The sequence below is a fragment of the Phytophthora ramorum genome (genome assembly GCF_020800215.1).
Source record: "Phytophthora ramorum isolate Pr-102 chromosome Unknown Phyram_PR-102_s0016, whole genome shotgun sequence".
Taxonomy (NCBI): Eukaryota; Oomycota; class Peronosporomycetes; order Peronosporales; family Peronosporaceae; genus Phytophthora; species Phytophthora ramorum.
The window spans coordinates 848,852-873,802 of record NW_027150662.1 but is presented as its reverse complement, the minus strand read 5'-3'; the positions used below and the strand labels follow the sequence as shown (position 1 = coordinate 873,802).

Here is a 24,951-nt window from a genome sequence, read left to right as displayed (position 1 = left end):
CCGAGTCAAATACCGCACACATAGTGAAAACAAGTGGCTCGTGTCTTTGGCGCCAATGGTTGGTGTGGTGTACACCAAGTATCTGAACTGCTATGTGCGGGTAGGACTGCCTAACGAAAGCGGCATTTATGCTGCCGAGGCACCATGGCAGCATGGTGGCGGTGACATCGCTGCTGCGAAGCTCATCCGATGCGGTATTACAATAGTGCTTACTTCGACTGTGCATGTTAGCGCATTGCACCGCCACATGCTTTCGTTGTTAAAAGCGGCCGTTACTGATGAACACTTTCCGCCGAAATCGTATTCGCCACCAGTAGCCAGCTATAATAAGCTCCGAGTTGTGTCCGTGCACAGTTAACTGCACTCCGTCGGCGATGGCATCGCAGCTTCGGTTGGCCATACCAGTATATTTCGCTCTTTCATGAAGTCTCAACGGCATATCGCCCGTCCCAGCGGTGTGGTTCTGCATTTCGTGACAACCCAAGCAGGTGTCGGCTTTGTTCAACGGCGTTTGCAATGAAGTGCGCCGAATTCGAGCTGTCCGTCGGCATCTGTTTTGCTCCCGTATAGTTATATGCGTCATTTATTACTTGAAAAAGGTATGTATCTATTCTTCCTGTCGACTCTGTAATCCATCCACCCCCTCCACACAGACATATTCTCGCCACACTTCTGCCGAGGAATGACACACACCGGAATCATGGGTACCTCCTTGCTGCGTCTCCTGCTGGTGCAATCGATCACTTTGGCCTACGCCTCCACCGTGTGGCAGTCCTCCTTCCCGTTAGATCAGTTGCCGCCCAACCACCAGCGGCAGCAGCAGCAACAGCAGCGAGTCCCAGCGACGCGCTCCACCAGCAGCTACAATGAGACCACGGCGCTGTATCTGGCCCACGTGACGTCGGTCTCGTACTGCCAGGAGCAGCACATCGTCCACTGGAACTGCCAGCCGTGCGCACTCGTGCCGCCGCTTGAAGGCGTCGTGGTGGTGGAGGACGCCAAGGACAACTTCCAGGGGCTCGTGGGCTACTCGAGGCTCTACGACGCCCTCGTGGTCGCTTTCCGAGGCAGCATGGACGTCACTAACTGGCTAGACAACCTCACCTTCCTCAAGCGGCGCGCCTACACGCAGTTCCCGGGCGTCATGGTACACGAGGGCTTCTACTGGGCCTATCGGTCTGTGGCCACGCAGGTCTTGGCCACGCTGCACAAGCTGCGCCAACTACACCCCCACGCGTCGCTCATTGTCACGGGCCACTCGCTGGGCGGAGCCGTCGCGGCCATTTGTGCATTTGAGCTCGAGTACATTGAGAAGATGACTGTGCGCGCACTGTACACGTTCGGCAAGCCCCGCGTCGGCAACACCAACTTCAGCGCGAGACTGCGCAACGCCAGCATGGAGGTGTACCGCGTGACCCACTTCCAGGACGCAGTGCCGCACCTGCCGCCAACGTGGACGGGGTTCGAGCACACGACGGAAGAGGTGGGTGCAGGTGAGACGAACTAACGGAGAGGACTAACGTTGCTGTGCTTGTGCTCTAGATTTTCTACGACGAGTTCTCGGCAAACTACCGCAACTGCAGCCACACGGACGGAGAAGACCCGGCCTGCTCCAATACCTGCTCGCCGTTCAGCTGCACCAGCATCATCGACCACCTCACGTACTTGAACATCACGATGAGCCATCTTATCTGCTAAAAATTAACGACGCCAATCTTGGCACTCATTGTCTGTCTTTTTGTCTGCTTTCAATAGGACTGGCATGCTTGCTGGTTGCTGCAGGTTCAACCGGACGCTCCTGAGGAAGAGCGCCATTCCTGGAAGGCGGTAAATGCGTCTATTTTGATCGTGCAGCGTGGGAAATCCTGGCTCCTTTCACCTTCGCTGCCTTACAACGACACCTGCTACAGAAGGCGCACGTCCATCTTACTCTCGGTCAAGTTGCAAACGGCGAAAGGCAGGGCTCTATCACTCAGTGCAGCTTCACGATGTCGATGCGGAAGGCTCATGGACTTCGGCTGCAGACTTCAATTGTTCAAGATAACGTTCCTGTGGAAGTCGCCGCCGGATTGTTTATCGGCTCGATTCACGCTGCTTTCAATGCCGAAGCACTCAAGTCCAACAAGATCTCGCACGTGCTCAACCTTGCCGGCAGCTACGCGACCTTCCCCGAAGACTTCACGTACCTGAGCCTGAGCATCCGCGACAAGGAGTACGCAAGTTTGCTGAGCTGCCTGCCGATTGCTGCAGTATTTATCGATGCTGGCCTTAAGCACGGTGGTGTTCTCATTCATTGTGCCGGAGGGCGCTCGAGATCTCCTGCCGTCGCGATGGCATTCGTGATGATGAAGCAGCAAATGTCCTACTCGGCCATTTCTGCACAAGTGAAGGCACAACGGCCTGTCGTGAGTCTAAACGTTGGCTTTGAGGCCCAACTGAAGTGCCTCGAGTTTGCAGGTGGTGATGTTTTTGTCGCAAACCAACATCTTCTCAAGGCCCGTTTGACACGTTTGGCTCAACAGCATGAGGACGGAGAGCTTGCTAGCGAGGTTGCGAAGAAGCGCCGCCAGTCGCAGCAAACGTCAAGTCAATCGCCTCCGCCGCCGCTACTGAAGAAGCAGTCTTCAATTGAGATGCTAGCATCGGGGTGCGACGATCGCGGAATGCTAGGTGAAAGAGTGCCAAGCGGGTTCTGTCTCTCTACACCTTCGAGAGCAGGATGCTCCGAAGTTGCAGCAGGAAAGGTTCCTCCTGCCTCTTCTTTTATTCCTGCGTTGCGCTCGATGGGAACCGTTTACGGCTGTCAACGCTGTGGGGAAAGCTTGTTTTGTGCTGGCGCCATCGTTTATCACCATGACATGGGGAAACTAACGAGGCAATCAGATACTTGGTCTGCTGAGAGCGGGAGCACCCGATTCTTAAATGCTTTAAGAGGACAAACAATCAGCAACTCGACAAGTGATGTAGCACCAAGTGTGCCTGTAAGTGATGAGCAAGTCATCGAGGCCGAAAGCGTAACGAAGAAGCCGCTGCTCGCCAAGTTGCGTTTAAGACCTCACAGCCCCAGTGTGACGATGGGAAATGGCTCACAAACCGCGTCCTGCTCGGATACCTTTGTCAACAGGCGGAAAAGTGGGCCTCCCGTGCTGACAAAGCCACACATTGGTGCTGAGGGCTCGCTAAAGGATGAAGAAGAAGAATGTGGAGTTGGTTTTCAAACTCTTCAGCCCACACGGCGCCCTGCAACCGAAGAAAGTAATCGAACTGGCTCGGCAACTCTGTCTCCGAGTAAGGCGAATGGAGACACCAAAAAGAAGGCGGGCAGCGCGTTGTGGCGCTCGCTTACGTCTTTCAAAAGCTCCAAGCGGGTAGCGAAGGCTACGATTGAAGGTAATATTCAAAACCGTACTGGAGTTCTCGAGCTGCAAAAGCCAGGCGTGTCTTCCTTTGCAAGCGAAGACAACAAGGCCGCTGCAGTAGGTCAAATGCCCGCACATTTAGTATTCCTGAGACGCAACGCAGCCGAGTGGCAACGATGCGTCCAGCAGCTTGTGGGTATCGACAAGGACGTTGCTTCTGAATCGAGTGGTGGGTCAATAATCGCGCAGGTGTCAGCACTAATAGACGAAGACTCGACGGTGCTGGTCGCATTAAACGATTGCAAGCAGTGGTTCGTAGACCCGCAGCTGTGGACAATCGACCAAGCCAAGACGAACCCAGAGGGCGAGATCCACTGTCCCAGAGAAGCTTGTGGGGCCATTGTGGGGGACTGGCGGTGGGAAGGCTTGAGGTACGTCGATAGCTGTGTGGATTAGTGTTTAAGGAGCTGAAAGACTGACCATTGTGCAGATACGCTTGTGGTGGCAGCGTTGCCCCGGCTTTCGTGATGAAGAGGGATGCCGTGTGTGTTCTGGGAAACATGACGTCCCAGTCAGCGGAGCTCATGGCCGCTGCAAGTAGCGACACTCACCCAGAAAAATAGCACCACTGTCAATTATTGCACTCCCTTACGACTCCGTGGGTGAAAAGTGCAGCATTTCGCTGTGGTTATCCAGTGCCTCCATGGTGGTCGTGTCGTCTTCCATTTCGTGTTCGGTCTTCCCTGCAGTAGCGAATCGTTGTTGTGATGCAGTCTTTCCCTGCGAGAAACTTTGAGAGGGTGGTTGCATGGCTGTGCTGAGTGGAAGTAGAACGCTTTCACCTAGCAATCCGTCAAGGCTTGGGTGGCAGCAATAAACAGATAAGTATGCGTCCTTCACTCGACGAGAGAGAGAGAGAGAGAGCGGGGGATACGTACTGCATTCCTATTTGGGGCACTGCATGCTGCCTTTCGAGTTGGTTGTCATCCTGCTTTACTCGTAAGGCGGAACTGACCTTGTTCTCGCTAACCTTCACGGGTGAACGCAAGGCGACCGCCACAGACGGTGATACAGCTGATACCTCTTGCTGATGCACAAAGTTTGGCTTAACGTAGTTGCTCTGCTACGGAAAACATGTCAATCTTGGTCAACTGCCAGAACGAAAACATGCCTTTCATATGAACGAACCTGGGCCTTTGTGTGCCTCAGCTTCGCCGCTGACTCCAACTGTTCATTATGTTCATACGATCACCTCGTGTTATTTGACATTTGAGCAACTGCATTCATCTGACAAACCTCCGCAGTGAGACGCTGCAGAGCCGCCAAGTCGTCGTAAAAAGCAATTGATCGTGCGCCAATTCCAGGCTCCCGCAGGAGGGACTCGAAGATAGAGGGTGCAGAGCTGAAGACGGGCACGTGTGAATCGGACACACCATAAGTAGCTGTTGTTGATACTGACGCAGTGCTATGCTCGGCCACATTTGACCATGGACTGTTGTTACCAGCGCTGCTGAGATTGGGGTCAGTACTCGCTGGTTTTAGCGGCGACTCCCTCTGCGCTCCTTGCATCTGCGAGTCTACCGCCATCGGCATGTACGGCAAGGAGACTGCTCGCTGGGGCGACTGGGCTGATACCTGAGGATCGGGTGGCAATTCTTCCTGCTGTGGTTGGCGTTTCCGAGTTGCTGTCGCTCTCTCGCGTTCCTGGAAGAAGACATGACGGTGGTGGTTAGCACCCCGAAGGGTTCACAGCAGCAGGCCATTTGTTTGCCACCAGCATTTCCAGCTCCTCGCGCTGTTCCTGCTGCTTGCGCGCCTTCTCCTGCTCCTGCTGAGCGTGTTTTAGTTGAACCTGGAAGAGCATCGCACGGAATTATTAATCTCCATGCACGCCTGAGACCAATGCAAACTGCGCTCGCCTGCTGCTGAAGCTGTGCCGCGTAGTCTCTTTGTTGATTCGTCCTCTCTTCGCGCTCCCAAGATGATGCCCCATGGAGGACATTGCGTCGAGCGGCCATGTACGACGACCTTTAGCTTTGGACGTGTTTTCGCAAAATGGGAAATTTTAATCATTTTTGCAAAAATGAGAAAATGTATTAAAATAACTTTCATTCTCCGACTTGGTATTTTTTAAATAACAAACTCACGGTACTTTAACATTTTGTTTTCTGCTCCAACTTTTAGATTTTATCAGAGTTTGGAGAAAAAACGCCTGACATTTAAAAATATCTTAAAAATATATTTCCAAATTCTACAGATCCCGGTAAGAATTTGAGCTTGCCCCGAACACCGAGCCCCACCAAAAGAAACGAAAGAAACTTGCCGTGCATGATCTCTGCGTGGGTGCAACGCAATGAGTGAGTGACTCACCAACACCAAAACTACAGTAGCTGTTCATGACGCTTTCCTCGACTGGTTACGACTTGCTATCCTCCCACTGCTTGCTAGTATTGGTAACTTGGACATAACCACCGGGCGGGGGACGCGCAAGCCAGACGGAGCTACAGGTTGCCGGGGGATCGAGGACTGACTGCCTATCTTCGGGAGGAATGAAGCGCTACTTGTGTCGTTGTCCCTTGGTGGTACGGGTAACCTCTGCTCTTGTCGCCCCATTTGCAGATTTACGATTTGATCGGTCGAGTCTTCCAGCATTGCGGTCTGTTTGCGCACCACCGTCTGCAGCCTCGCAACCATGCGCTGAAGCTCGTCCATCTTTGCGTCGTGGTCTCGCAGCGTCTCGCCAAGCTGCTGCTGAACCAGCGTCTTAATCAGTTCAACGGCCTCTTTCTTCATCACTTTTCGACGGGGTTTGTCTGGCGAATTAGCATGCGAACTCTCTGAGGGCACCGCTGGATGGTTGCCATCCTCCTCATGCTCTTGCGCTTGCAGAAATTGGACATGTACTTCTTCTTCCACCGCTTTTAGCTGCAGCTCTCGCCGTTCTTCTTGTTCACGCTTCTGGTCCAGAAGTCGACGTTGCTCCTCTTCCTGTTCGACCTCCGCTTGTTGCTGAAGTCGTCGACGCGCTTGGTCCACTGCAACCAATTTTTCTGCCTCCGCTTTTTGACGCTGCTCTTCTACCAGCTCAGCTTGGCGGTGCTCTGCTTCTTTCAGTTCTTCACGCTGAAAGGCTTGCTGTGATTCTCTCGCAGCCTGTTTCTCCCTCTCTGCTTGCAGCCAGAAGCACGCCCACCGCATGCGGACCCACTTTTGTATCTCCGCTGCTGCTTCATGTTCTCTCTCCCAACGACGACGTGCTGTGTTTTGCTCGAGGTTACGTCGCCGGCGCTCGCACTGTCTGGAGAACGCATGTGACGCCCAGCGTTGAATGCAGACCGCAGCGATCGCGCTGAGTTTCTCCTGCTCTGCCTCGCGCTCTCTTTCATGATTCCTTTGAACAAGAGCGCAGTGGCGTCTATAAGCTTTTGCGAGCAGCGTGGCAGCAGCGTTCTCTATCGCCGCTGTTTCTGCTGCTTGGCTTTGCCCGCCTTCTGTCTGTTCATCATTGTCCTCTTCGCTGTTGTGACCTTTCTCGGACTCTCCTTCCTGGGGGTCCTCCTCCTGATGATTTTCATGCATGTAGCCCTGTCGCTGCGGGTATGCTAATTCTTCATCGTCCTCATTATCTTCTTCATCTTCAGAGTGTCCTTCTAGTTGTTGATGATACGCCTGAGCAAGCTGCAGGCTACGAGATTCTTGCTGGCCGTGATCAACGTCCTCGTCTTCAGCTTCGTCTTGTTCTCGTCCCCTCCAGCTTTTTCGATGTCGCAGCCTCTCTCGCTCCGCCTACACAGACGGATTATCACCCGCATAGCTCTCAATGAAACAACTAGGAGCGCAACAAACCTGTCGTCGGGCGTCTCGCGCTACTTCGCTAGCTCGTTCAGCCTCCTCCAAACTTTTCCTCAACTGGAGAACAGTTCCGATATGTCCGCGATATTCGGCGGGGAGTTCCTGGAGCTTGTCGTCATTTTCGTCTTCGTCGTCAAGCTCAGGCGTATCGGGCGCTTTTCGAGGCTGCAGCTGAATCCGCTGTCGCGAGCTGTCAGGAGGCCGCGGTGTCGTGACGGCATCAGCCACAACCTTGGCGTTTTGTTGCAAGGGAGCACTCCTCTGCGCCTGAACGTAGTTGGATGGGAAGAGGCCAACAACATCGGGCCTCTTGACCTTGTATCCCGACCACCACCCGTCATCTTGTACACGCAGCACCCGCAGTACGTCGCCTTCCCAGAAGCCTAACTCATCCGATTCTGCATGCCAACAGACAAGCATCCATCGTCAGTCACAACCACTTTCCAACAACCAGAATCGCTAAATGGTATCGTACCTTCAGGCTCGTAGTCGTAAAGAGCCGTGACCTGCATACTCCAATTACGGTCTCGCCTGTGCTCTCCCATCTACCCACGCCAAGCACACTAGAGACGAACAATGACCGCAGTCTGCAGTTGAAGTGCTGAAAGCGATCGAGAATAGTAGGCAATTCCGACACTGAAATAGCCACGAGTTGTATAATTGCTTGCCTGTCCTGTTGTGGGGACAACAAGCACACTCAACACATTTGTACCCCGCGCACTAAGTCTAGGCTGCTGATGCAAAGCTTTCACGTTGAAGCTGCTGCCACTTGGGGTTTTCGTCGATCACCTCAGTGAGCGCCTTTGATAGCACGGTCACCACATTCTCGATGTGCCAAGTGTCCACCTCGAGACCACCAATTGCCAGGCGCAGGAAGTGCACTCCATCCACCACCGAATGGATGAGGAAGGCCTTGCCAGACTCATTCACGACGCGAAGCAGTGCTTCGTTGAGCTCTCGACCGCCGAAAGCCACGTAAAAGCACACGAGCCCCATACGCGCCTGCACGAACAGCTTGAATCGGTTGTCTTTCGTGAGCAGCTCTTCCGCTTGCTTGGCAAGGGCAATCGAGTGATGGATATGAGCTCGAAGCCCGCTGGCACCAAAGCGGCGGAACGTGAACCAAAGCTTCAGCGCTCGAAAGCGGCGGCCGAGGGGGACCTGCCAGTCCTTGTAGTTGAGAGCAGACTGCATGAAGTCGTTCTTGAGGTACTCCGGGTCCAACGCCAGCGCGCGGATGAGCGGTCGACGGTCCTTCACCCAGAGCAGACTCGCGTCGAAGCTCACAAGCAGCCACTTGTGCGTGTTGACGCAGATGGAGTCGCACGCTTCCGCTCCGTCCAGCCAATGCTGGTACTCGGGGCATACTGCGGCTGCTCCTCCGTACGCTCCGTCCAGGTGGACCCACACGTGCTCGGGCTGCTCCCGCGCAACCGCAGTCAGCTGTCGCAGCGGGTCGATGGCCGTGGTGGACGTGGTGCCCACCGTCGGCATCAAGCAGAACGGCACCAACCCCTTGGCTCGGTCGTCCGCCATGGCGCGAGCCACATCGTCAGGCGCCAGGCCGTAGTTGTCCGCGTCGGCCTTGCCTCGAGTCGTGGGCACCACTCGCAAGTGGGGAATGTCCAGCACCATGCAGCCCTTCTCGGCGATAGCGTGCGTCTGGTCCGATACGTACACGACGAGCTTGGCTGCCTTCTCTTGGCGCGCGGCGCCTTCCAAGCCCTCCAGGGCTGCGTTGCGCGCCGCAATCAGCGCGCACAGTGCCGATTCGCTGGCTGATCCCTGGATGACACCTCCCCCTGGAGAGCTCGTGAGGAAGCACTCGGGGAGGTTCAACAGCTTGGCCAACCAGTCGCAGACCACTTGCTCGAGCTCCGTGGCCGCTGGCGCCGAGACCCACGAGAAGCCCACGACATCCAGCGACGAGCACAAGTAGTCGGCCAGTACACTGGGATCACTGCCGCAGATCTTGAAGTAGGCGTGGAAGCTGGGCGACGCCCAGTGCGTGAGCGCCGGGAAAATGAGCTGCTCGACGTCGCGGAAGATGTCGGCGTAGCTCTGCGGGTGCTCGGGGCACTCGGTGGGCAGTTGGTCTCTCAGTGCTCCAGGCTTGACGTTGGCGCGCACCGCGTACGAGGAACTGCCAGGCTCGCCTCGATGTGCGTCTCGGCGCTGCAGGTTCTCGTGGTAGCGCACCAGAAGCTCCGTTAGGGCTGCGGCAGGATGGCGGATGGCTTCCGGGTCCTGCACGTCCAGTGGCCGAGTGGGCTCCAGCGCGCGACGACGGGCGACGTGCTGGAAAGCTGCCAGTAGGGCGACGCCACCCGCCAGACCGGAGCAGAAGGCGGCAGCAGTGGAGGCCGAGTCGCGCATGATTGATGGAAGGCACTTACCGGAGACCGAGCGAGTTGAAGAATGAAGAGAGAGCGGGATTTGCGCTACGGATGACAAGCATGTGGAACTCTCATCAAAGAGATGTGATGAGTGTTGCCCACCAAACGTGTACTACCGAAGTAGCGTACTTCGAAGTAAGAAGCACCGAAAACGAAGCGATATTAGTACGTAGTTACGTCTGATTGTAGCTGGCGCTCGGCCTCGTAGGCCGCCACGAGCTCCACGAATTCGCGCCACTCTGTCCATTTCCAAGCAGATCCGTTAGATCTCAATTGATGGCAAGCAAGGCTTCAGACTGCGTACCTGGTTCTCCTGGACCATCGCGCACAAAAGCTTTGCTCTCGTTCTGTGCGACCAAAGGATAGACGCTCAGTCGTTTGCGCTCTGACAGTAAACAAGTCGACAGACGTACATTTTCCTGAGCTGCTGCCGGCGCTTCCACGATTTTGCTGCTGCGAGCCGAGCCGGTTGACTTGTGGGTGACCTTTTCCAGCTCGCGAGCGTGAACCTTCTGCATGGCAGCAATTTGCTGCTGCGCGTGCTTCAGCTTCACATCGGTGTTGCCTTTAGCCAGGCTGAGCCTCGCCAGTTCCCGCTCCAGCTCGACGACCTGCTTGCGTTTGGCCTGCAAATCGGTCGTGAGTCCTTGACGCACCGCCAATGTGATCTCCAAATGCTCTCTCTGCTCCTGAAACTTTGCTTGGAGCGTCGAATGTTTTTTTTCAAGCACGCGCGTGGACTTGGCCAGCGTCGTCTCCAGCTGGTTGATCGTTTGTCGGTCGTTTTTCAATTGCGTCTCCAACTGGAGAATTCGCCCCTTCCTCGACATGAGCGCCACCTCCCGGTCACTTTGGTGGACCGCAAACTCACTGGCCTGCTGCTGGATACCCTCCAGCGTGTCCTTGGTTTTCTTAACTTCGTTGTTGAGATTCTCGCGAGTCTCCAGTACGGACAGCTTGAGCAAATGATGCAACCCTCGGACTTCTTGGGCGAAGCGCAACAGTTTGGCCTTCTCGCTTTGGTTCTGAAGCCCACAAAGCTGGCGCTCTCGCTCCCAGTCTGCAAGTTGATCTTGTTTCTCACGCAGTAAACTGTTTGCATGCTCTTCCAGTTTGAGGCGTTGAGCCTCGTGATGCTGAAGATCCTCTGCCATTTTTAATCCGAAGTTCTTGGAGCTCGACCTGCGTGTGCTCGAGCCGCTCCCGTTCTTGCAGCAACATTCGCAGCTCTTCGCAGGTCCGACTATGCTCAGTCTTCAGTGTGCGGTGCTTTGCCTCTGCAAAACCGCGCTGCAGACCTTCATCGTTTAACTCCTTCTGCAGTCTGTCGTTCTCAGTCTCTAACTCGAGCTTCACTTTTGTCAACGCTGCAATTTCATGCTTCCACAGTTCCGCTTCGGTAGTAAATCGAGCCTGCTGGTGCTGTAGCTGCGTCTCTCTTTCCTTCGCAAGTGCCATCTTCTCAAGCGACATTTCTTCCTCGCGAGCCATCAACTTGGCTTGAAAACTCTCCTTCACGTTCTCAAGCTGGCGTGCAAATAGGTCGCTGGACTGCTCTGAAGCCGCGAGCTTTTGCTCTAGGTTCTGGGTCGTTGTGCGCGTTGCGGTTGCTTCGGTCTCCAACTGTGTCTTCTCAGTCGTAAGCAACTCCACTTGAGCTTGCAGTGACGCTAAGGCCGCAACGAGTGCATTGGCGCTACCAAGAGGGGCTACCCCGCTTCCACTTCCACTCCCGCTTGTACTTTCAGCTGCTTTTGCCTTCCTGATCTTCAGGTTGGGCACGAAAGGAGCCTCGGAACAAGGAACTTCCACGCGCCCTGCATCAAAATTATCTCCACGCTCTTTGCTTGCATCAGCTGCCGTCGCCGGTGCAATTGTTGGGTCGAAAAATGAATCACTATCCGAGTCTTTTGACGGTGCAGAAGCTGGCAACACGTCTTCTGAAGAGCTTTCTCGATTTTGCGAGAAGAGCTTCGATGCCGGTGTGCGGATAGTCATCGACGAAGGTCGCTTCACAATGCGCTTTCTGCACCATCAACAGCCTCAATTGTCAGGAAACCGCAAGAACCGTTGCCTCAGTCACAAACCAAGACGTACTTCGCAGTTACGGAAGGCGAGCGCGGCTTGGTAGTGGCAACGCTTTTTCGAGCGACCTGGACAGCACGGGTGAGCCAATTGACGAGTCCGACGGATCAAAGCAGTCAAAGCACACACAGGTTTGTTTGGGGGCACTGCTGGCACGGGGGGCGGCGGAGCTCGTGTGGCATTAATTCTTGATGAGAAATTCAGGCGGAAATCTGCACTCGGGCTGCAAGTGCCGGAGAACAACGAGTCAGTGCTACGAACCAGTAAGAACGCCAAGCAGACCAAGCCACCTTCTCGACCGGCCAGGGCTGGACATCCGCGCGTCCTCATCGTCTTCGAGGAAGCCGAACACTTGGTGGTCATCCAAGTCGTCAAAGTTGACGTCGCTGCTGCTGCTGGAAAACGACGAGCCTGACCCCCGGCGACTCATTGCTTCCTGTCCCCTCGGCTGCTAAAACGAAGTGGCCACGACAGGAAAACAGCGCCGCCGTTTCAGCATTGAACTTTATTTGCAATTCACTTCCTGGGGCGCTTCAGAGCTGTGGTCGGCTGGCTAAACCTCTTTGGTCGATGTCGACGGAACTGTTGGGGGCCGTCGCCGACCATGTCGCTAACGAGAGTCTTCCGTTCGATGGCCGAGTCATCCCAAGATGAACCAAATTGCGCTTTCCGGTTCACACGCAGAGCCCCTGCAGCCATGCTGCCGACTGGGGAGTTCGTGTCTTGATCCTCGGCGGTGCTTTCGTGGTTTTCCATACGCCAGAACCACTCCCGCAAATCGGCTCGCTCCTTGCACTTGGACACGCAGCGAAACAGCAGTCGAAGCAGGTAGAAAAGAATGATGAACCCTGACAGGACGATCGCGCACAGGATGCCTGCTTTCATGGTCGTGATGACTTCGCGTACGATGAGCATTTCGTTCTGTTGGGAAGAAAACAGAGGGACCCGTGAGCACCGCAAGACCAATGACAACCAACAGAAGCGTTTCTCTGGCTTACCCATAGAGCAATATTATCCCGCCGAACATCGTCAAGTAGCCGACCATAGCTCAGCAGCGTTTGTTCGTTGGCAGACAGCTCCTTCGCCACGTGGTCCTTCTGCAGACAGCACACGACAGTCAGCAAAAATGCTTGCTAACATGGTAAACAAACTCTAAAGCGCACCAGATCCACGATCATGGTGCGAATCTCCCTCAGCTGCTCGTTTAGAGATTCTTGATTTGACTATAGAGGTAGCAGCAGCAACGTTCCATTAGCAACTTGTGAGGCACAATCTCCCATCAACATTCCCAGCGTTGCTACCTGCAGCATTTTGATGGCGGCCCATTGGTTCGTGTGGAATTCCTCGATCTGCCTTCCCATGACGCTCTGATTTACTTCCAAAGCTTGGACTGCACAAGATACATTAAAGAGTACACATGATCAGCAAAACGCACGACTAGCAAGTACACCGTGACCTCAACAAGTTTCTCGCCATACTCACTCTTTTTCGTGATACGCACAAAAATGCTTTCCAGTCGTCCGAGACCTTGAGTAGACGATGCGGCGGTAACATGGGCAGTTGGCAGCAATGAAGCTGGGGCTGCTGCACTGCTCGGTGCAGTGGCGTTTGAATTAGAGCCGCTAGCAGCAGGAACGCTCGACGAGTTTGTATTCGAGCTGGATGCAGTGCTTGGTACTGAGCCAGACGTTTGCCCTGCTCCGTCAGATACGTCAGGATCAGAGGAGTCGGTACTTGTGGCAGGCACTTGTTCTTTCGCATTTGAACTAGCTGCGACTTCTGCCTCGATCTGCTCTGGAGAATAGTCGACTAGACAGCACATTCCATGGCTCTGATAGTGCTCGAGTCGCTGCTGCTTATCGTAGAACACGGCCACCACACTGTTGTTCTTCTCCATCAAGCACTGACTCATCAGCTCGGTCGGATCCGGGATCCGAGGCACGGAGAGTTCAGACACTGTGGACGGCTGCGGGACGGGCAGAGCCGCCTGTGCATCCAGAGCTTCCACCTCTGCGTCAATGCTCTTTTCCAGCTGTGAAATCACCTGCGTGAACGTCCGCCCGAACACCCTGCAGCAGCAGCGGATGCCAGGTCAAAAACAAGCTATAACCCAGCACAACGACCAAAAAGCACTCACCGGAGTTGACTAAGCGTGCAATAGTACTCGGACCCATAGTGCGACAGGAAGCGAAACTTGAGGTACCGCACGTGCTGCTGCGCATCCAACTGGAAAATCTGTTCGCCGTTCGTGTGCGTCGCCGTGAAGTTGCCGAGCACAAGCCACGTGTCGGTCGGGTAGTTGACGCTGCCCAGCACGATAAAGTCCTTGACGGGCGACGAGAACTTTTCATAGTTGGCCACTGCGATGGCGTCTGCGTGCACCTGCCGTCACAACAAGTAGACCACCAAAACGTCAGCAACTGCAGCCGAAGCTCCATCCAAGCACCAAAAACCGCTGACTCACATCTTCCGAGAGGCTGATGACGACCCATTTGCGCGGGTTCGAGCACGGCGTGAGCATGTAGCGGTCCTTGTCCGGCACCAGCAGATTCGTGGGGCTCTTGGTCTCGGGCGCCGCGTCCAGGATCGTGGCGCCGGCGTCCAGCGACGCGTAGTTCTGGCGCTTGCGCGTGTCGACGCTGTCGGCGTCCACCACTTCGAAGAGGCCACTAGGCACATCCATCAGCGGGTCCACGTCTTCGTCCGCTAGCTGCGCGTCCGCCGTGGGTTCGTCCGGCTCCGTGATGCGCTGCGGGCTGCCGGAGGAGTCGGCGCCCGGCTCGTCCGGCGGCGGTTCTGCATCGCTGGAGGCCACCGAGTCGCCGACGGGAGCGTCTGCGTCTTCGCTGGGCGTCGAGTCGGACGGAACGTCGGGCGTCACGATGCCGCGCACGCTGCAGAGCGCCACGAACAGCACCAGTAGCAGGAGCTTGGGGCGCATGATGGCGATTGAGAAATGCACAATAACAACCAATGAACGACGCCATGACCAAAATGTCTTGAGCTCAGGTGAGATATTGTGCCCAGTGCTACAATGTGGTGGTTGGAGATTGTCATCTACAGGAAAGGTCTGTACAACGAAGTCAAGAGATCCGGTACGACTCCGAGGCGTTGCAACTTCAGCTCAGTCTTGCCTGCCTGCGTCAACTCAACTGGCTAAATGATTGGACGTATCCAAGCTACGCTTCAACTGCCACATGCATGCCCCATACGTACCGTGAGATTCAAAAGAGGAGCGAGCTGTAAGAAGTACAAGCCCTTTGCCCCCCGAGTTGGTGCCGTGTACTTCAATCGGTCTGTTCTCGTCCGGATCGGGCACTCCTCGTGATTCCATTTGCTCCAGAATCATTTTCAAGATTACTATTCATATTATAATGCTACACTGTAATAACATTGGACCCGAGTGGGTTTTCTCTTACCGCGTCTCCATGAGATCCGTCCACAAGGACCGACTTTGGTCCGCGCGTGTCTAACTGCAGCTGCTTGGTGCGATCTCCGATGACGACCGCCCGGAGGTGGGCTCGCAGGCAGCTCTCGAGGGAGTCTCGGGCAGGTGCGGGCTTTCCTGCAGTTGTGCACGAGACCTCGAACGTGGTAGCATGCGGCTGCCGTTCGCGAGGCGCAAGCGTCTCGGTGAGGACGCTGCTAGTGAAACGCAAGGCGCGAGCAGCTAATCTGCTGCATGTACATGTAGATGCCGTTAATAATAGCGCGTGAGAAATTGAATCAGCACCGGATTGCTGGCGCCCGCCTAATCTTGCTGCAGTGCTGCAATCTGCAGCTGCGGCCGGCACCGCGGCGCGGTCCAAGCAGCGACGACGACGTTGCGCCCCGTATTATAGCAATCCTGCCGTCGCACTGTCAAATCGGCGAGATTAATACGACCGCGCGTCTATCGTTACATGTACCAATGGCAATCACTGCTGCAGCGGTGACTGCACCTTGCTTGCTTCCGCCGCGCCGCAAAGCGCAGAGGGCCGGCCGAGCATATCCCGCTCGGACTCCTCGCATCAGTCGATGTGTCCTTCTGACTCATTTTGATGGTGGCCTGCTTGGTGCTCTCTTCGCGCGCTCGTCGCCATTGTAAAGAGGCGGTGCCGCGTAACAAATGCAGAACGCGCTCAGTGCGAGCCCGGCCGATTTGCTGCTAACGAACAAACGGGTGGCGGCGGATTCGGGCGGCGGACGGGCTCGCAAAGAAAAGAGGTCTTCTGCGCTGCGCTCGGTGTTTACACGGCCGGCAAAATGAGCCCCCGTGCTCGTTGCAGGCAATCCGCGCTCTCTGCAATGCAGCACCAGGCCCCGAGCTGGCGCCACTCACCTTCATCCCACTTTTGCCGCTTACAAGCAGCGGCACAGCGCTGGCTGAAAGCCTGCACCCGACGCGATTGCAATTCACATCCCGTCCCACCTTGGCTGCCCGAAAGCCCGGTCTGCTTCAGTCTGCTGGAATTCTTGAACGCAACATCGGGCGGTGAGTGTCGATGCCTCCCGGATGAGAGCCTCGAATCGAGTCGAGGACACGAACGCGATCGTCCCGCTAGACTTTTGCAGCACTGTGGTGGTGCAGCAGGATACACATGTACACAGCAGATCAACTGCAACTGCAACTACATGTACATGTATGAACTGCAACTTGACCAGTTTTGACGAACGGGATGCGCCGTCTCGACAATAGCAAACTTCGCCCTCCGAGCGTCCAGCGAGACGCGGGTCGTCTTCCTTCCGTCCCTGAATAATAGAGCGAGCCGACACAACCCCGCGCTCGCGCCGCCGCCGTGCTCAGGGCAATCGCCCGCTTTGTCTTCAGCGCTTCGGTTGTATCGCCATCCAAAGGCAGCAGCGTCCGTACCTCGGCGCATCGCCATTGCCATGTCTTCCTGCAGGCAACTTGCAGACGGCGGGTTGGCTAAGAAGGCAGCCGCACGGACGGACGAACAGCGGAGACCGTTCTGCCGCTGCGACACCGAAAGCGCCGACGAGTCGATCGCTGGCAGCGGCGCGCCGCTGGGGCGACCCCGATTGGCGTCGCGTGGAGGCATCCGGAATCTGTTATTTGCATAGCTCCGGTCAACACGGGCAACGCGACTCCGCGCTCGGGCTCTGCCCAACAGCCACTCGCGTCGACAAATGGCGGTGTTGGCGCCGAAACGGGCCGTCGCTGGCGTTGCGCGGAGAGACCGGTGGCGCTCGCTGACGAGGAGTGACTGTGGCGCTCGCCGCAGGCTATGTCGGCGAGTTGCCGACGCGCTCTTCCCGAGGACGCTCCACGCCAGCAGCCGAGGAGGACACTCGGCTCGTCTGGAAGCCGATCTCTACGCGTGTGAGTAATCTGCGTCGCCAATGCTACTGCTGCCACGGATCTGTTTTGTGGTCCACATTCCACTGGTTCTTTTATGCATTTAGACTGGTATCATTTGAATTTAAATCGGTGTGGGCCACACAATACACGCGTGGCAGCAGTAGCATTGGCAGCGTGATTGCAGAGACGGCGGAGCTTCCTGGGCGATGTGTGCTTGATGTCTTATGCCTGCCTGCGCTTGCATTGGACAGCAAGTTGAAAAGAGATCCGGACAGGTAGGAGCGCACTCATCAGGTGGATCGTCTGGCGCGGCCTCGTTATCCGCTGAAGCGTAGTGCGTCCTCGACAATGGCGGCCGGGACGCGTTCACGCCGGGCAGTTGACCTTTTACCGAGTGAAGCACAAGCGTCCGAGTCAAGAACCCTACGTCACATGAGCTTTGTGGAAATGCTGTCGGCCGTGAGTCCCCGTTCGTCCTCCTCGTCCTCGTCGTGGGTGGCGCCGCCTGCCGCGGCCTGGACGCGTGAGGAGATCAACATGATCCAGGAGATGTTCCTCTCGGACGAGAAGGCCATCCAGATCCGAGATATCTCCATCAGTGGCGGCAAACAGCCGCTGGACACCTCCACCGTGGAGCTGGGCGGCGACGCCACCAGCATGCTGCTCTCCCCCATCGGCGCCGACGACGCCTTTCTGCAGCAGTTCATGGTGGACGAGAAGGACGCCATGGCCGCCTTCTTCCTCGAGGCCATCGACCCGTTCCAGAACGCCCCCGCCGCCAGCAGCAAGGAGCAGGAGGCCGTCGCCACGTCCGGTCCGAGCGAAGGACGACCAGTCGAGCACGTGCTGGCCAAGCTGCGAGCCAAGGTGGAGACGCTCAATCGCATCTACTACTCGCGCTGCATGAACGTGACGGGCGCCGACACCTCGAGCATCAACAAGGTCAAGCTCGTGCTTGCGCTCGAGCGACTGCAGCGGGTCATCCAGGGCCTGTCCAGGGAGAACGCCCAGCTCAAGACAGACACGACCAGCTGCGTGCAGCGCAGCGAGCGACTCCTGCAGGGTAACAGCAGTCAGGCCCAGCTCGAGCAGCTAAGCCAGTGCATCGAGGAGTCGGCTTGCACCGCTGCCGTGCAGGAAGGCATGAACGTGGCGCTGAACTGCTCCATGGACGGCGAGGTGCTCAAGAACCACCAGGACGAGCACGGCTGGGGGTACAAGAGCGTGGTGTCCCAAGACGGCGTCTTCACCTACAGCCTCAAGAAGGAGTACCCGAAGGAAGTCAACATGCACGAGGTGATGCAGAAGACGTGGGCCAACGTGAGCAGCTCCGAGAACTTCTCGTGCATCTACTACGGGTCCATCAGGGCGCAGCTTGTCAAGAAGGTAGGCAAGGAGGCCGTCATCATGTACGACATGACCAACCACGACGCAACGCGCGTGGACCGCGTGGTGGCGGTGCTGTTCAAGGCGAAGCTGCCAAACGGATTCCTGCTGGGCGCGCGCTCCATGAACGTGGCTGCGGCGTCCGAGGCAAACGTGCGCCGCATGGACTGCACGACGTGGCAGCGGTACGAATGCAAGGAGGACGGCGGGTTCGTCGTCACCTCGGGCGGCCAGCTATCGTACCCGTCGCGCGCGGACATCGACTTTATGGCGGTGGAGATCCTGTGTCTGCACTTGCGGTGGGAGAACCGCGTGGTGGGGGCGCAGTTGACAATGTGAAGCGCCAGCGGCAGTCCACACCCTCGCCAAGGCGGCGAGGGACATGAGTGTGCAATGAGTGTGTGCGATGTGAAAAAGAGGAGAACGGGAAACCGTTCGACGTGCAAGCCATAACAACAACACCCACCCCACCAACGCGTGCGGTGGGTACCCACGCTAATTTATTAACCGACAAACGAACATACACACTAGCAATTTGTCCAGCACTTCTCTTTGCATTCCTGTTATTATACCCATACAGGTGCGTCTCGCCACGCTACATCGTCTGCATAGGCTATGGCGGCGCTCGTAGCGATGTACTGGAAGTGGGTGGACGCTGCGCGAGCTGGTACATATAGACTTCAAAGTTAGCGAGGGAACGCGTGAGAGTGGAGGACTGTAAAGTGCTCGCTCGCTCGCGTGCCTGCTTGCTTGACCGGACTCGACACACGTTGGATGATCCAACCGGAGCGACTGAAAGCGCTTGGCAATCAGCGCTCGCATGACCGTGTGTGCAATGCAAACAACTCGATGCAGAGGCTCATGCCTCTGTACGGGTGGCGTTCAAGCAACGTGGCATCCTGACCGCTCTCTATGGTGCGCTTTGGTGGTCGAGAATCGAAATGCGCCAGCATTATCGTCAAATGCCGGCACTGGGTCCCCACTCGCGCTCCAGTGAATACCGTAGAGACGGTCTTATACATGCATGCCGAAGGATCGTGCAATGCGGACTCGTCGACGACAACGCCAAGTCAAACTTGGTGTGTCGACTCGCTCGAATCCGAACAGCGCAGTGCGACAACACTCGTGCTGCTAAAACCTTGGCGTCCTGTGCACGGCATCCACGGGATCATGGTGCTACATGTAGATGGCACCGCAGGCGCGCCACCGCTCAACAACGCGGCAAGTGCAGCACCTTGTCCGACGCGAATGCACATGTGACAGTCGCATCCGAATGGTGCCGTCTTTTGGCGGCGCTCACTCTTGGTTTGATTATGCCTTCGTTTTCTTTGGTGATCGTCATCTACAGAGAATAATACAGACAGAGAAGGAGGAAATTCAGCAGTCCGAGCACGGCGGAAATGGAGCTCCCAGACCTGCCCAGCGACGTGAACGACGACCTGGAGGAGGTATTAGCGGCTACCGACCAGCGAACCAAGAGCCGCCTACGCGCCAAGCGCCTCTACTACAAGAAACGGGTGCGCGGAGGCCCCGAACGCGCTGCACGCGCGGCCGATTGCTCATCGCTTTGTGCTCTCGTTTGTGTCTAGAACCTGCTGGACGACCTCCAGCGCGAGGTAGACGTTCTAGAGGCGCAGTACGAGCGCCTGATAGCCGCGCACCACCAGCGAGACGCCCAGCCCACACCTGACACCGCCACATCGAGCAGCAGCAGAAGCAGCGCCGTCCACAGCGCGTACGTGCAGCTGGCGCAGATGAAGCGCGCGTTGTCCAAGGAGAACAAGGAGCTCAAGCGCCTCCACGCCAATTTCCTGGACATGGAGCGACAGATGAAGCAGCTGGCCGCGGCCCAAAAGAAGGCCCTCGTGCTGGCCGAGCAGGAACAGGAACACAAGCGGAGGAACCCCGTGCTCAAGGTGAATCCGCTCACCCAGGACCAGTGCGCGGAGATCGCGCGCGCGTCGTACAGAGAGATCAAGGCCTTTCGAGAGAGCGAGACGTGCGTCTCGACAGGAACGAGCGTCCTGGGCTGGCGAGATCGGCACGTGCTGCGCCACAACAAGCTCATGTTCTCGTTGGAGAAGACTTTCCACGGACGGGCGACCGACATGATGGCCAGGAATATATGGGAGATACTCTCGCTGCCAGAACCGATTGTCATCATGCGTCCGCGCGACGCCAAAGTGCACTTCCACGTCGTGCAGCGACTGAACGAGGACGCGGTGGTGTACTACTACACACTGGAGCGCGAGGACACCGATGTGCGCATTCGAGCCTTCATCCTGGCAATGCACGTGGACCTCGGGCCCGCCGGATGCATGGTAGTTCTTCGCAATCTAGACCCCAAGACGTATCTCCAGCACGACGGAGACTGTACAGCACCCGTTCGCCGCGGTCGCCGGAAGGTGGAGCCGCACAAGGAGAACGTCTGGCTGGATGTGTTTGTGTGGAGCTTCTACGAGTATGCAGGCGAGCAGCAAGACGACTGCAAGCAGACGTTCGGCGGAGAGATCGAAGGCACAGCTCTCGCAAGCACGGGGTGGTGGTCTATTGAGATACTTGAGATGGCACTGCGCATGGAAAGCCGAGGGATTGGGTCTCGAGGGCTGCTGCGGTGGTAGTGTGAGCGCGTTCGGACTCACTGTATTTGTTGTCAACAGCCGATGATAGTTGCTTGCTCAATGGAACACAATGCTATATTACCAGAATTCTCTACGCGCAACCAGCCCAGCATTGCGTTCTTTGGACCTGCATCGAGCAAGCTCGCGTCTGCTGTCGGTCGGCTGTCGGTGGCAGTCGGCACTTGCGATCACATCTTGGTGCGTGCCGCAGCCCTTCGAGGCATCCTCGGCCAGTTTCAAGCGTGCGCCGATAGTAGCCCCGTGTCGTTCAGATGGTTGGATGCGCCAACGCAGCGTGATTGAACGATCAGGCCGCAGTGAAAAGGAGCTCCGTCACGGTGCACGTTCGGTGCATGTGTTGCTTGCTGTAGGTCGCAGCTTGTGGTTGCCTTGCTTCCAACGCGAGTAATGGGATATCATCTCCATCAGCTGCATGAAACTGCTCGACAGGCCGGACCAAAGGCGATGACTCGCAAGTCCTGTGGACACTCGTCACGCCTACAACTTGCTTTCCGAGAGCCAACAATGCAACTTCAACTTGGCAAGTCCTTTTCACTGCTTCTTAGGACGCTCTTCAAAACTACTTGGCTAGACTACTTAGACCTTACTACTAACGCGCGTTAGTCGCGACTGTATCCGCTGCAGGCTCTGCAGCAGCAACGGATGAACTACTTCCTACCTTGCTGTTAAATATGCTCGAGCACTCGAGCCTCAGAGCAGCCAGCGCTTGCTCTGGCCCACGGCCTCCTGCCAGCGCACCACACCCGCGACGAGCTCGGTGGCCAACTGCTGCAGCACGCGCTCCGACTTGTGCTGCGTCGAGGCGCCCACGACCACTTCGCACACGGGCTGCGCATACTCGTCGTACTTGTCCAGCAACATGAACCAACAGAGAACAGGCAGGTAGCTCTCCTCGGCGGCGAAGGCCTTCTGGCCCGTCGACAGCGGCACGGAGCGCATGCTGACAAGGTACCCGCCGTCGATCTGGCCGCGGGCCAGCACCATGATGCTGTGCACGACGGGGGCGTCGCGGGACGACGCAATGCCCACACGAACGACCACGCAGTCGTCGTTGATGGTCTGCAGCACGGCCAGGTCCTTGGTGAGCGGGAAGAGCTTCTGGAACGCCTCCAGCACGGTCAGGAGGTTCCACGTGTTGAAGACGAGCTCCCCCGACACGATGCCAGGGAAGTCCTGGGTCATCATGAGCTCGAGCGAGCTCTCGTCTCCCGGCCCCTCGACCTTGGTCACCTCGCGCTTGTCCTCACGCCAGCCCAGAACCGACGCGGCGGTGGCGTCCTCGGGCTTTTGCTGGGTCTTCAGAGCCATGATGTCGCCGTAGCTGTCCTTGACCCAGTTGAAGGCCGCGTCGCTGGTCATCGGCTCGGGGAAGAGCACCTTGAGGTACGAAGGCACCGCCTCCGTCTCCACGCAGTACCCGCCGGCGGGGATGTCGATCTCGCCCACCTCGAGCGCCACGCGCTTGCTGTCCGAGTTGGGGTCGACGTTCTCCGCACGCTTCCGCTTGAGGCTCTTCTTGGCCGCAGATGCCGTCAGGGATGACGTGGCATCGATAATCAGCTCTGCCTGCACCGCCTGAAGGGCGCTGTTCTGCGAGTCCAGCTGGTCCAACTGCTCTTCAAGATACCGTTTCTCGTTGCGGAGTTCGTCCACGGACTTGACAAGGTCCAGGTACGTGGTGCTACCCGGGATGCGGAGGCCCAGCTCGCCGTCGACGCGCTCGCGAGGCACGACGTCCTCGACCGCCCTCCGGTGCGGGAGAATCTCCTTGGCGGCGGCGTTGGCATCGCGCTGGGCGCTCAGCTCAACACGCTGCCGCGCCAGAGCCGCGACTGTGTCGCGCATGTCACGTACGCGGTCCTTGGCGGCGTTCGTCCGTCGTCGCTCGTTGGCGTTGTGTCGTTCGCGGCGCTGCTTGGCCGAGAACTGGGACGTGCGGTTAACACGCTGGCCGGCCACGGCGTTGCTCACCGACGGGGCGGCGGCCGAGCGCGACGCTGAGATGGTCGTGCTCGTGAAGACCGCGGCGGGGAAGGCGGCGACCTCCTCTTGCACCTCGGGGTCTTGGCTCTGCTTCATCTTGGCTACATCTTGGTCCGGTGTTTCGTCCTGTCCGTTCGGGAGCGGGAAAATCTGCTGCTGCGCGCCGGCCGGGGTGTCGTGGCCGTTGCTCACGTCGAGCACGCTGTCGAGCTCGCACTTGAGCAGCATGTCCGGGCTGGGGTCGGCCGCGGCGAGAGGAAACTCGAGCAGATCGAGGAAGAGCGAGTTGGCTCTGCTCGGGCGGGGCTCGGCGGTGCAGCCGCCCGACTGCAGCGCGGCCGTGAAGTTGGGCGAGCAGGGCTGAGCCTCCTTGTCTTTGGAGGGCGTGACTGGCATGTTCAGGTCCACATAGATGGGCGGGATGTAGCGGTGCGGGTAGCTCATTCGGTCGGCGTGCCTGCTAGGCGGAAGCGAGAGTGTCTGTGGTGAGTGAGCGTTTGCAAATTGGACTCCCGGGCTCTCTCTCCACTTGCGCGCCACGAGGAAAAGTTTCAAGTGGCGCCGATGGACTGCAAGTCGGGTCTGGCAGGCTGGTCCAGTGGCCCATCTCTGGTGAGGAGGCCGAAGAAAAGGAGCACGAAATGGTAAAGCCGGAGCGCGTAGCTGACAGCGATCTGAGCGCTTGGATACACCTCGGTGTCGCGGCGCCAGTTGGTCGCCGCCGGCTGGTGTTCGAGCGCACCGAGCGGATACCATGCCCAGTTGAGTGCGGACGGCCAGCGAGCGAGCGAGCGAATACTTTTGATGCGAGCGCTACGGGCCAATGCTGGAGCCAAAGACAGCCGGAGGATATCGTGGTGTCTCTGCCGGACGGCGCTGCGGCTCAGCTGCGTCGATCTGCCGGATCTGTCAGGTCAGGTCAGCCTCGGCCATGGCCATGGTCCCACGTGACGCGGCGCGTGAGCGCGAGGCGAGGCCTTCGCCAGCGATCGGCTCGGCCTTCGGTGTGCCAGCGGCGGCGGCGCGAGCCATGCCGGCCAAGCAAGAGCCTGTGAGTCACAGTTTTTGAAACGCAAAACGTGGGATCCGCTCCATCAAGATGTGACTCTCCAGTCCCACTTTTTATTGACAGTTTCTGGGCGGAATCCTGATGGATTCTGGCCTCAATGTTTACAAAAACGAAGCTATAGGTCACGCTCCTACAAACATCAAGTCACTCCAAAACCATATGGTGGGTGGGTCAGGTGGGTATCCCCTTCCCCGTCTCGCAGGTTCGCCAGAAAACGAGCTTGTCATTGACGCGGTTAGCGGATTGAAGTGAATCGGCGCATTGCAGGACTGACATCCACCTCGATGGAGTCTTGCTGCAGACAATTCGGGGAGGCCCACCGCGGCTAAACACTCGAGGATATTGACATCCTGGCGGTGTGCCTCTTGAACTGCTTTTCGACCCCAGCCCTTCCTCTGTTTGCTGCTCTTGCTGGAACGCACTGTTGCAGTCTACTGCTCGTCGGAGAGTGTGGATGCCGCGCTGACGCTCACGACGTGGGGTGAGCACAACGAAGCTAAGCTCAGTGTCAGGGGCCTGCCGACAGGTCTCGACTCAAAGCTTTACTCGGTGGCTCAATGGCGCCGGCCCCAATTCACTGCTAGATTTACGACCCCTTACAGCACCACTGTTCTAGCAGAACTAAAGCTAAGCCTCAGTACACTAGGCCGATATATTATTGCCGCCGAGGCCGTCTCGAACGTCTTACATTCTGTCTTCCAGGCAAACCACAGTCCTGGGAGCGCTGGTAAACAGGCAGCAGGCCTCGAGATGAACGCTGAGAAGATCACGCTGCTCGATGCTCGCATCTCGGGGTATCCGTTACGACACTCGTAAAAATACATTTTTGATGTGGCTGTTACCTAATTGCCGTGAATCCGCTCGTAATGGTCACTAG

The 24,951-nt window shown here is 57.2% G+C and overlaps 11 protein-coding genes across 13 annotated transcripts; 5 read left to right on the top strand and 6 right to left on the bottom strand.

Annotated features, from left to right (window-relative positions):
- Positions 1 to 700: 700 nt before the first annotated feature.
- On the top strand, positions 701 to 1,698 carry KRP23_12955 (Lipase; the record flags this gene model as incomplete). The annotated part of the gene is made up of 2 exons (XM_067883608.1): positions 701 to 1,483; positions 1,543 to 1,698. 2 exons carry the CDS (start codon positions 701 to 703, stop codon positions 1,696 to 1,698), a joined length of 939 nt encoding a protein of 312 aa, XP_067739039.1.
- A 290-nt stretch (positions 1,699 to 1,988) lies between these two features.
- On the top strand, positions 1,989 to 3,982 carry KRP23_12954 (Dual specificity protein phosphatase 1; the record flags this gene model as incomplete). The annotated part of the gene is made up of 2 exons (XM_067883607.1): positions 1,989 to 3,790; positions 3,850 to 3,982. 2 exons carry the CDS (start codon positions 1,989 to 1,991, stop codon positions 3,980 to 3,982), a joined length of 1,935 nt encoding a protein of 644 aa, XP_067739038.1.
- Positions 3,983 to 4,007: 25 nt separating this feature from the next.
- KRP23_12953 (uncharacterized protein) lies at positions 4,008 to 5,377 on the bottom strand (the record flags this gene model as incomplete). 2 transcript variants are annotated; one of them, XM_067883606.1, is made up of 6 exons in its annotated part: positions 4,008 to 4,218; positions 4,298 to 4,482; positions 4,548 to 4,586; positions 4,656 to 5,063; positions 5,134 to 5,211; positions 5,279 to 5,377. In XM_067883606.1, 6 exons carry the CDS (start codon positions 5,375 to 5,377, stop codon positions 4,008 to 4,010), a joined length of 1,020 nt encoding a protein of 339 aa, XP_067739037.1. The 2 variants fall into 2 exon arrangements, with proteins under 2 accessions (XP_067739037.1, XP_067739036.1); XM_067883605.1 differs by having other exon boundaries at positions 4,298 to 4,479.
- Positions 5,378 to 5,753: 376 nt separating this feature from the next.
- On the bottom strand, positions 5,754 to 7,723 carry KRP23_12952 (Cell division control protein 15; the record flags this gene model as incomplete). The annotated part of the gene is made up of 3 exons (XM_067883604.1): positions 5,754 to 7,145; positions 7,206 to 7,609; positions 7,687 to 7,723. The coding sequence occupies 3 exons, from the start codon at positions 7,721 to 7,723 to the stop codon at positions 5,754 to 5,756; spliced, it is 1,833 nt and encodes a 610-aa protein (XP_067739035.1).
- A 214-nt stretch (positions 7,724 to 7,937) lies between these two features.
- Positions 7,938 to 9,587, bottom strand: KRP23_12951 (the record flags this gene model as incomplete). Of its 2 annotated transcripts, XM_067883603.1 has the most annotated exons (2): positions 7,938 to 9,013; positions 9,115 to 9,130. In XM_067883603.1, 2 exons carry the CDS (start codon positions 9,128 to 9,130, stop codon positions 7,938 to 7,940), a joined length of 1,092 nt encoding a protein of 363 aa, XP_067739034.1. The 2 variants fall into 2 exon arrangements, with proteins under 2 accessions (XP_067739034.1, XP_067739033.1); XM_067883602.1 differs by having other exon boundaries at positions 7,938 to 9,587.
- Positions 9,588 to 9,769: 182 nt separating this feature from the next.
- KRP23_12950 (uncharacterized protein) lies at positions 9,770 to 12,122 on the bottom strand (the record flags this gene model as incomplete). Its single annotated transcript, XM_067883601.1, has 7 exons — positions 9,770 to 9,846; positions 9,912 to 9,954; positions 10,021 to 10,754; positions 10,852 to 11,633; positions 11,705 to 11,760; positions 11,822 to 11,915; positions 11,983 to 12,122. 7 exons carry the CDS (start codon positions 12,120 to 12,122, stop codon positions 9,770 to 9,772), a joined length of 1,926 nt encoding a protein of 641 aa, XP_067739032.1.
- Positions 12,123 to 12,208: 86 nt separating this feature from the next.
- Positions 12,209 to 14,633, bottom strand: KRP23_12949 (SUN domain-containing protein 4; the record flags this gene model as incomplete). Its single annotated transcript, XM_067883600.1, has 7 exons — positions 12,209 to 12,613; positions 12,691 to 12,789; positions 12,856 to 12,915; positions 12,994 to 13,082; positions 13,175 to 13,761; positions 13,830 to 14,074; positions 14,157 to 14,633. 7 exons carry the CDS (start codon positions 14,631 to 14,633, stop codon positions 12,209 to 12,211), a joined length of 1,962 nt encoding a protein of 653 aa, XP_067739031.1.
- Positions 14,634 to 17,426: 2,793 nt separating this feature from the next.
- On the top strand, positions 17,427 to 18,719 carry KRP23_12948 (uncharacterized protein; the record flags this gene model as incomplete). Its single annotated transcript, XM_067883599.1, has 1 exon — positions 17,427 to 18,719. The coding sequence occupies one exon, from the start codon at positions 17,427 to 17,429 to the stop codon at positions 18,717 to 18,719; it is 1,293 nt and encodes a 430-aa protein (XP_067739030.1).
- Positions 18,720 to 19,780: 1,061 nt separating this feature from the next.
- KRP23_12947 (uncharacterized protein) lies at positions 19,781 to 21,001 on the top strand (the record flags this gene model as incomplete). The annotated part of the gene is made up of 2 exons (XM_067883598.1): positions 19,781 to 19,897; positions 19,970 to 21,001. 2 exons carry the CDS (start codon positions 19,781 to 19,783, stop codon positions 20,999 to 21,001), a joined length of 1,149 nt encoding a protein of 382 aa, XP_067739029.1.
- A 711-nt stretch (positions 21,002 to 21,712) lies between these two features.
- KRP23_12946 (uncharacterized protein) lies at positions 21,713 to 23,449 on the bottom strand (the record flags this gene model as incomplete). The annotated part of the gene is made up of 1 exon (XM_067883597.1): positions 21,713 to 23,449. The coding sequence occupies one exon, from the start codon at positions 23,447 to 23,449 to the stop codon at positions 21,713 to 21,715; it is 1,737 nt and encodes a 578-aa protein (XP_067739028.1).
- A 487-nt stretch (positions 23,450 to 23,936) lies between these two features.
- KRP23_12945 (uncharacterized protein) lies at positions 23,937 to 24,890 on the top strand (the record flags this gene model as incomplete). The annotated part of the gene is made up of 3 exons (XM_067883595.1): positions 23,937 to 24,056; positions 24,138 to 24,249; positions 24,505 to 24,890. The coding sequence occupies 3 exons, from the start codon at positions 23,937 to 23,939 to the stop codon at positions 24,888 to 24,890; spliced, it is 618 nt and encodes a 205-aa protein (XP_067739027.1).
- Positions 24,891 to 24,951: the final 61 nt, after the last annotated feature.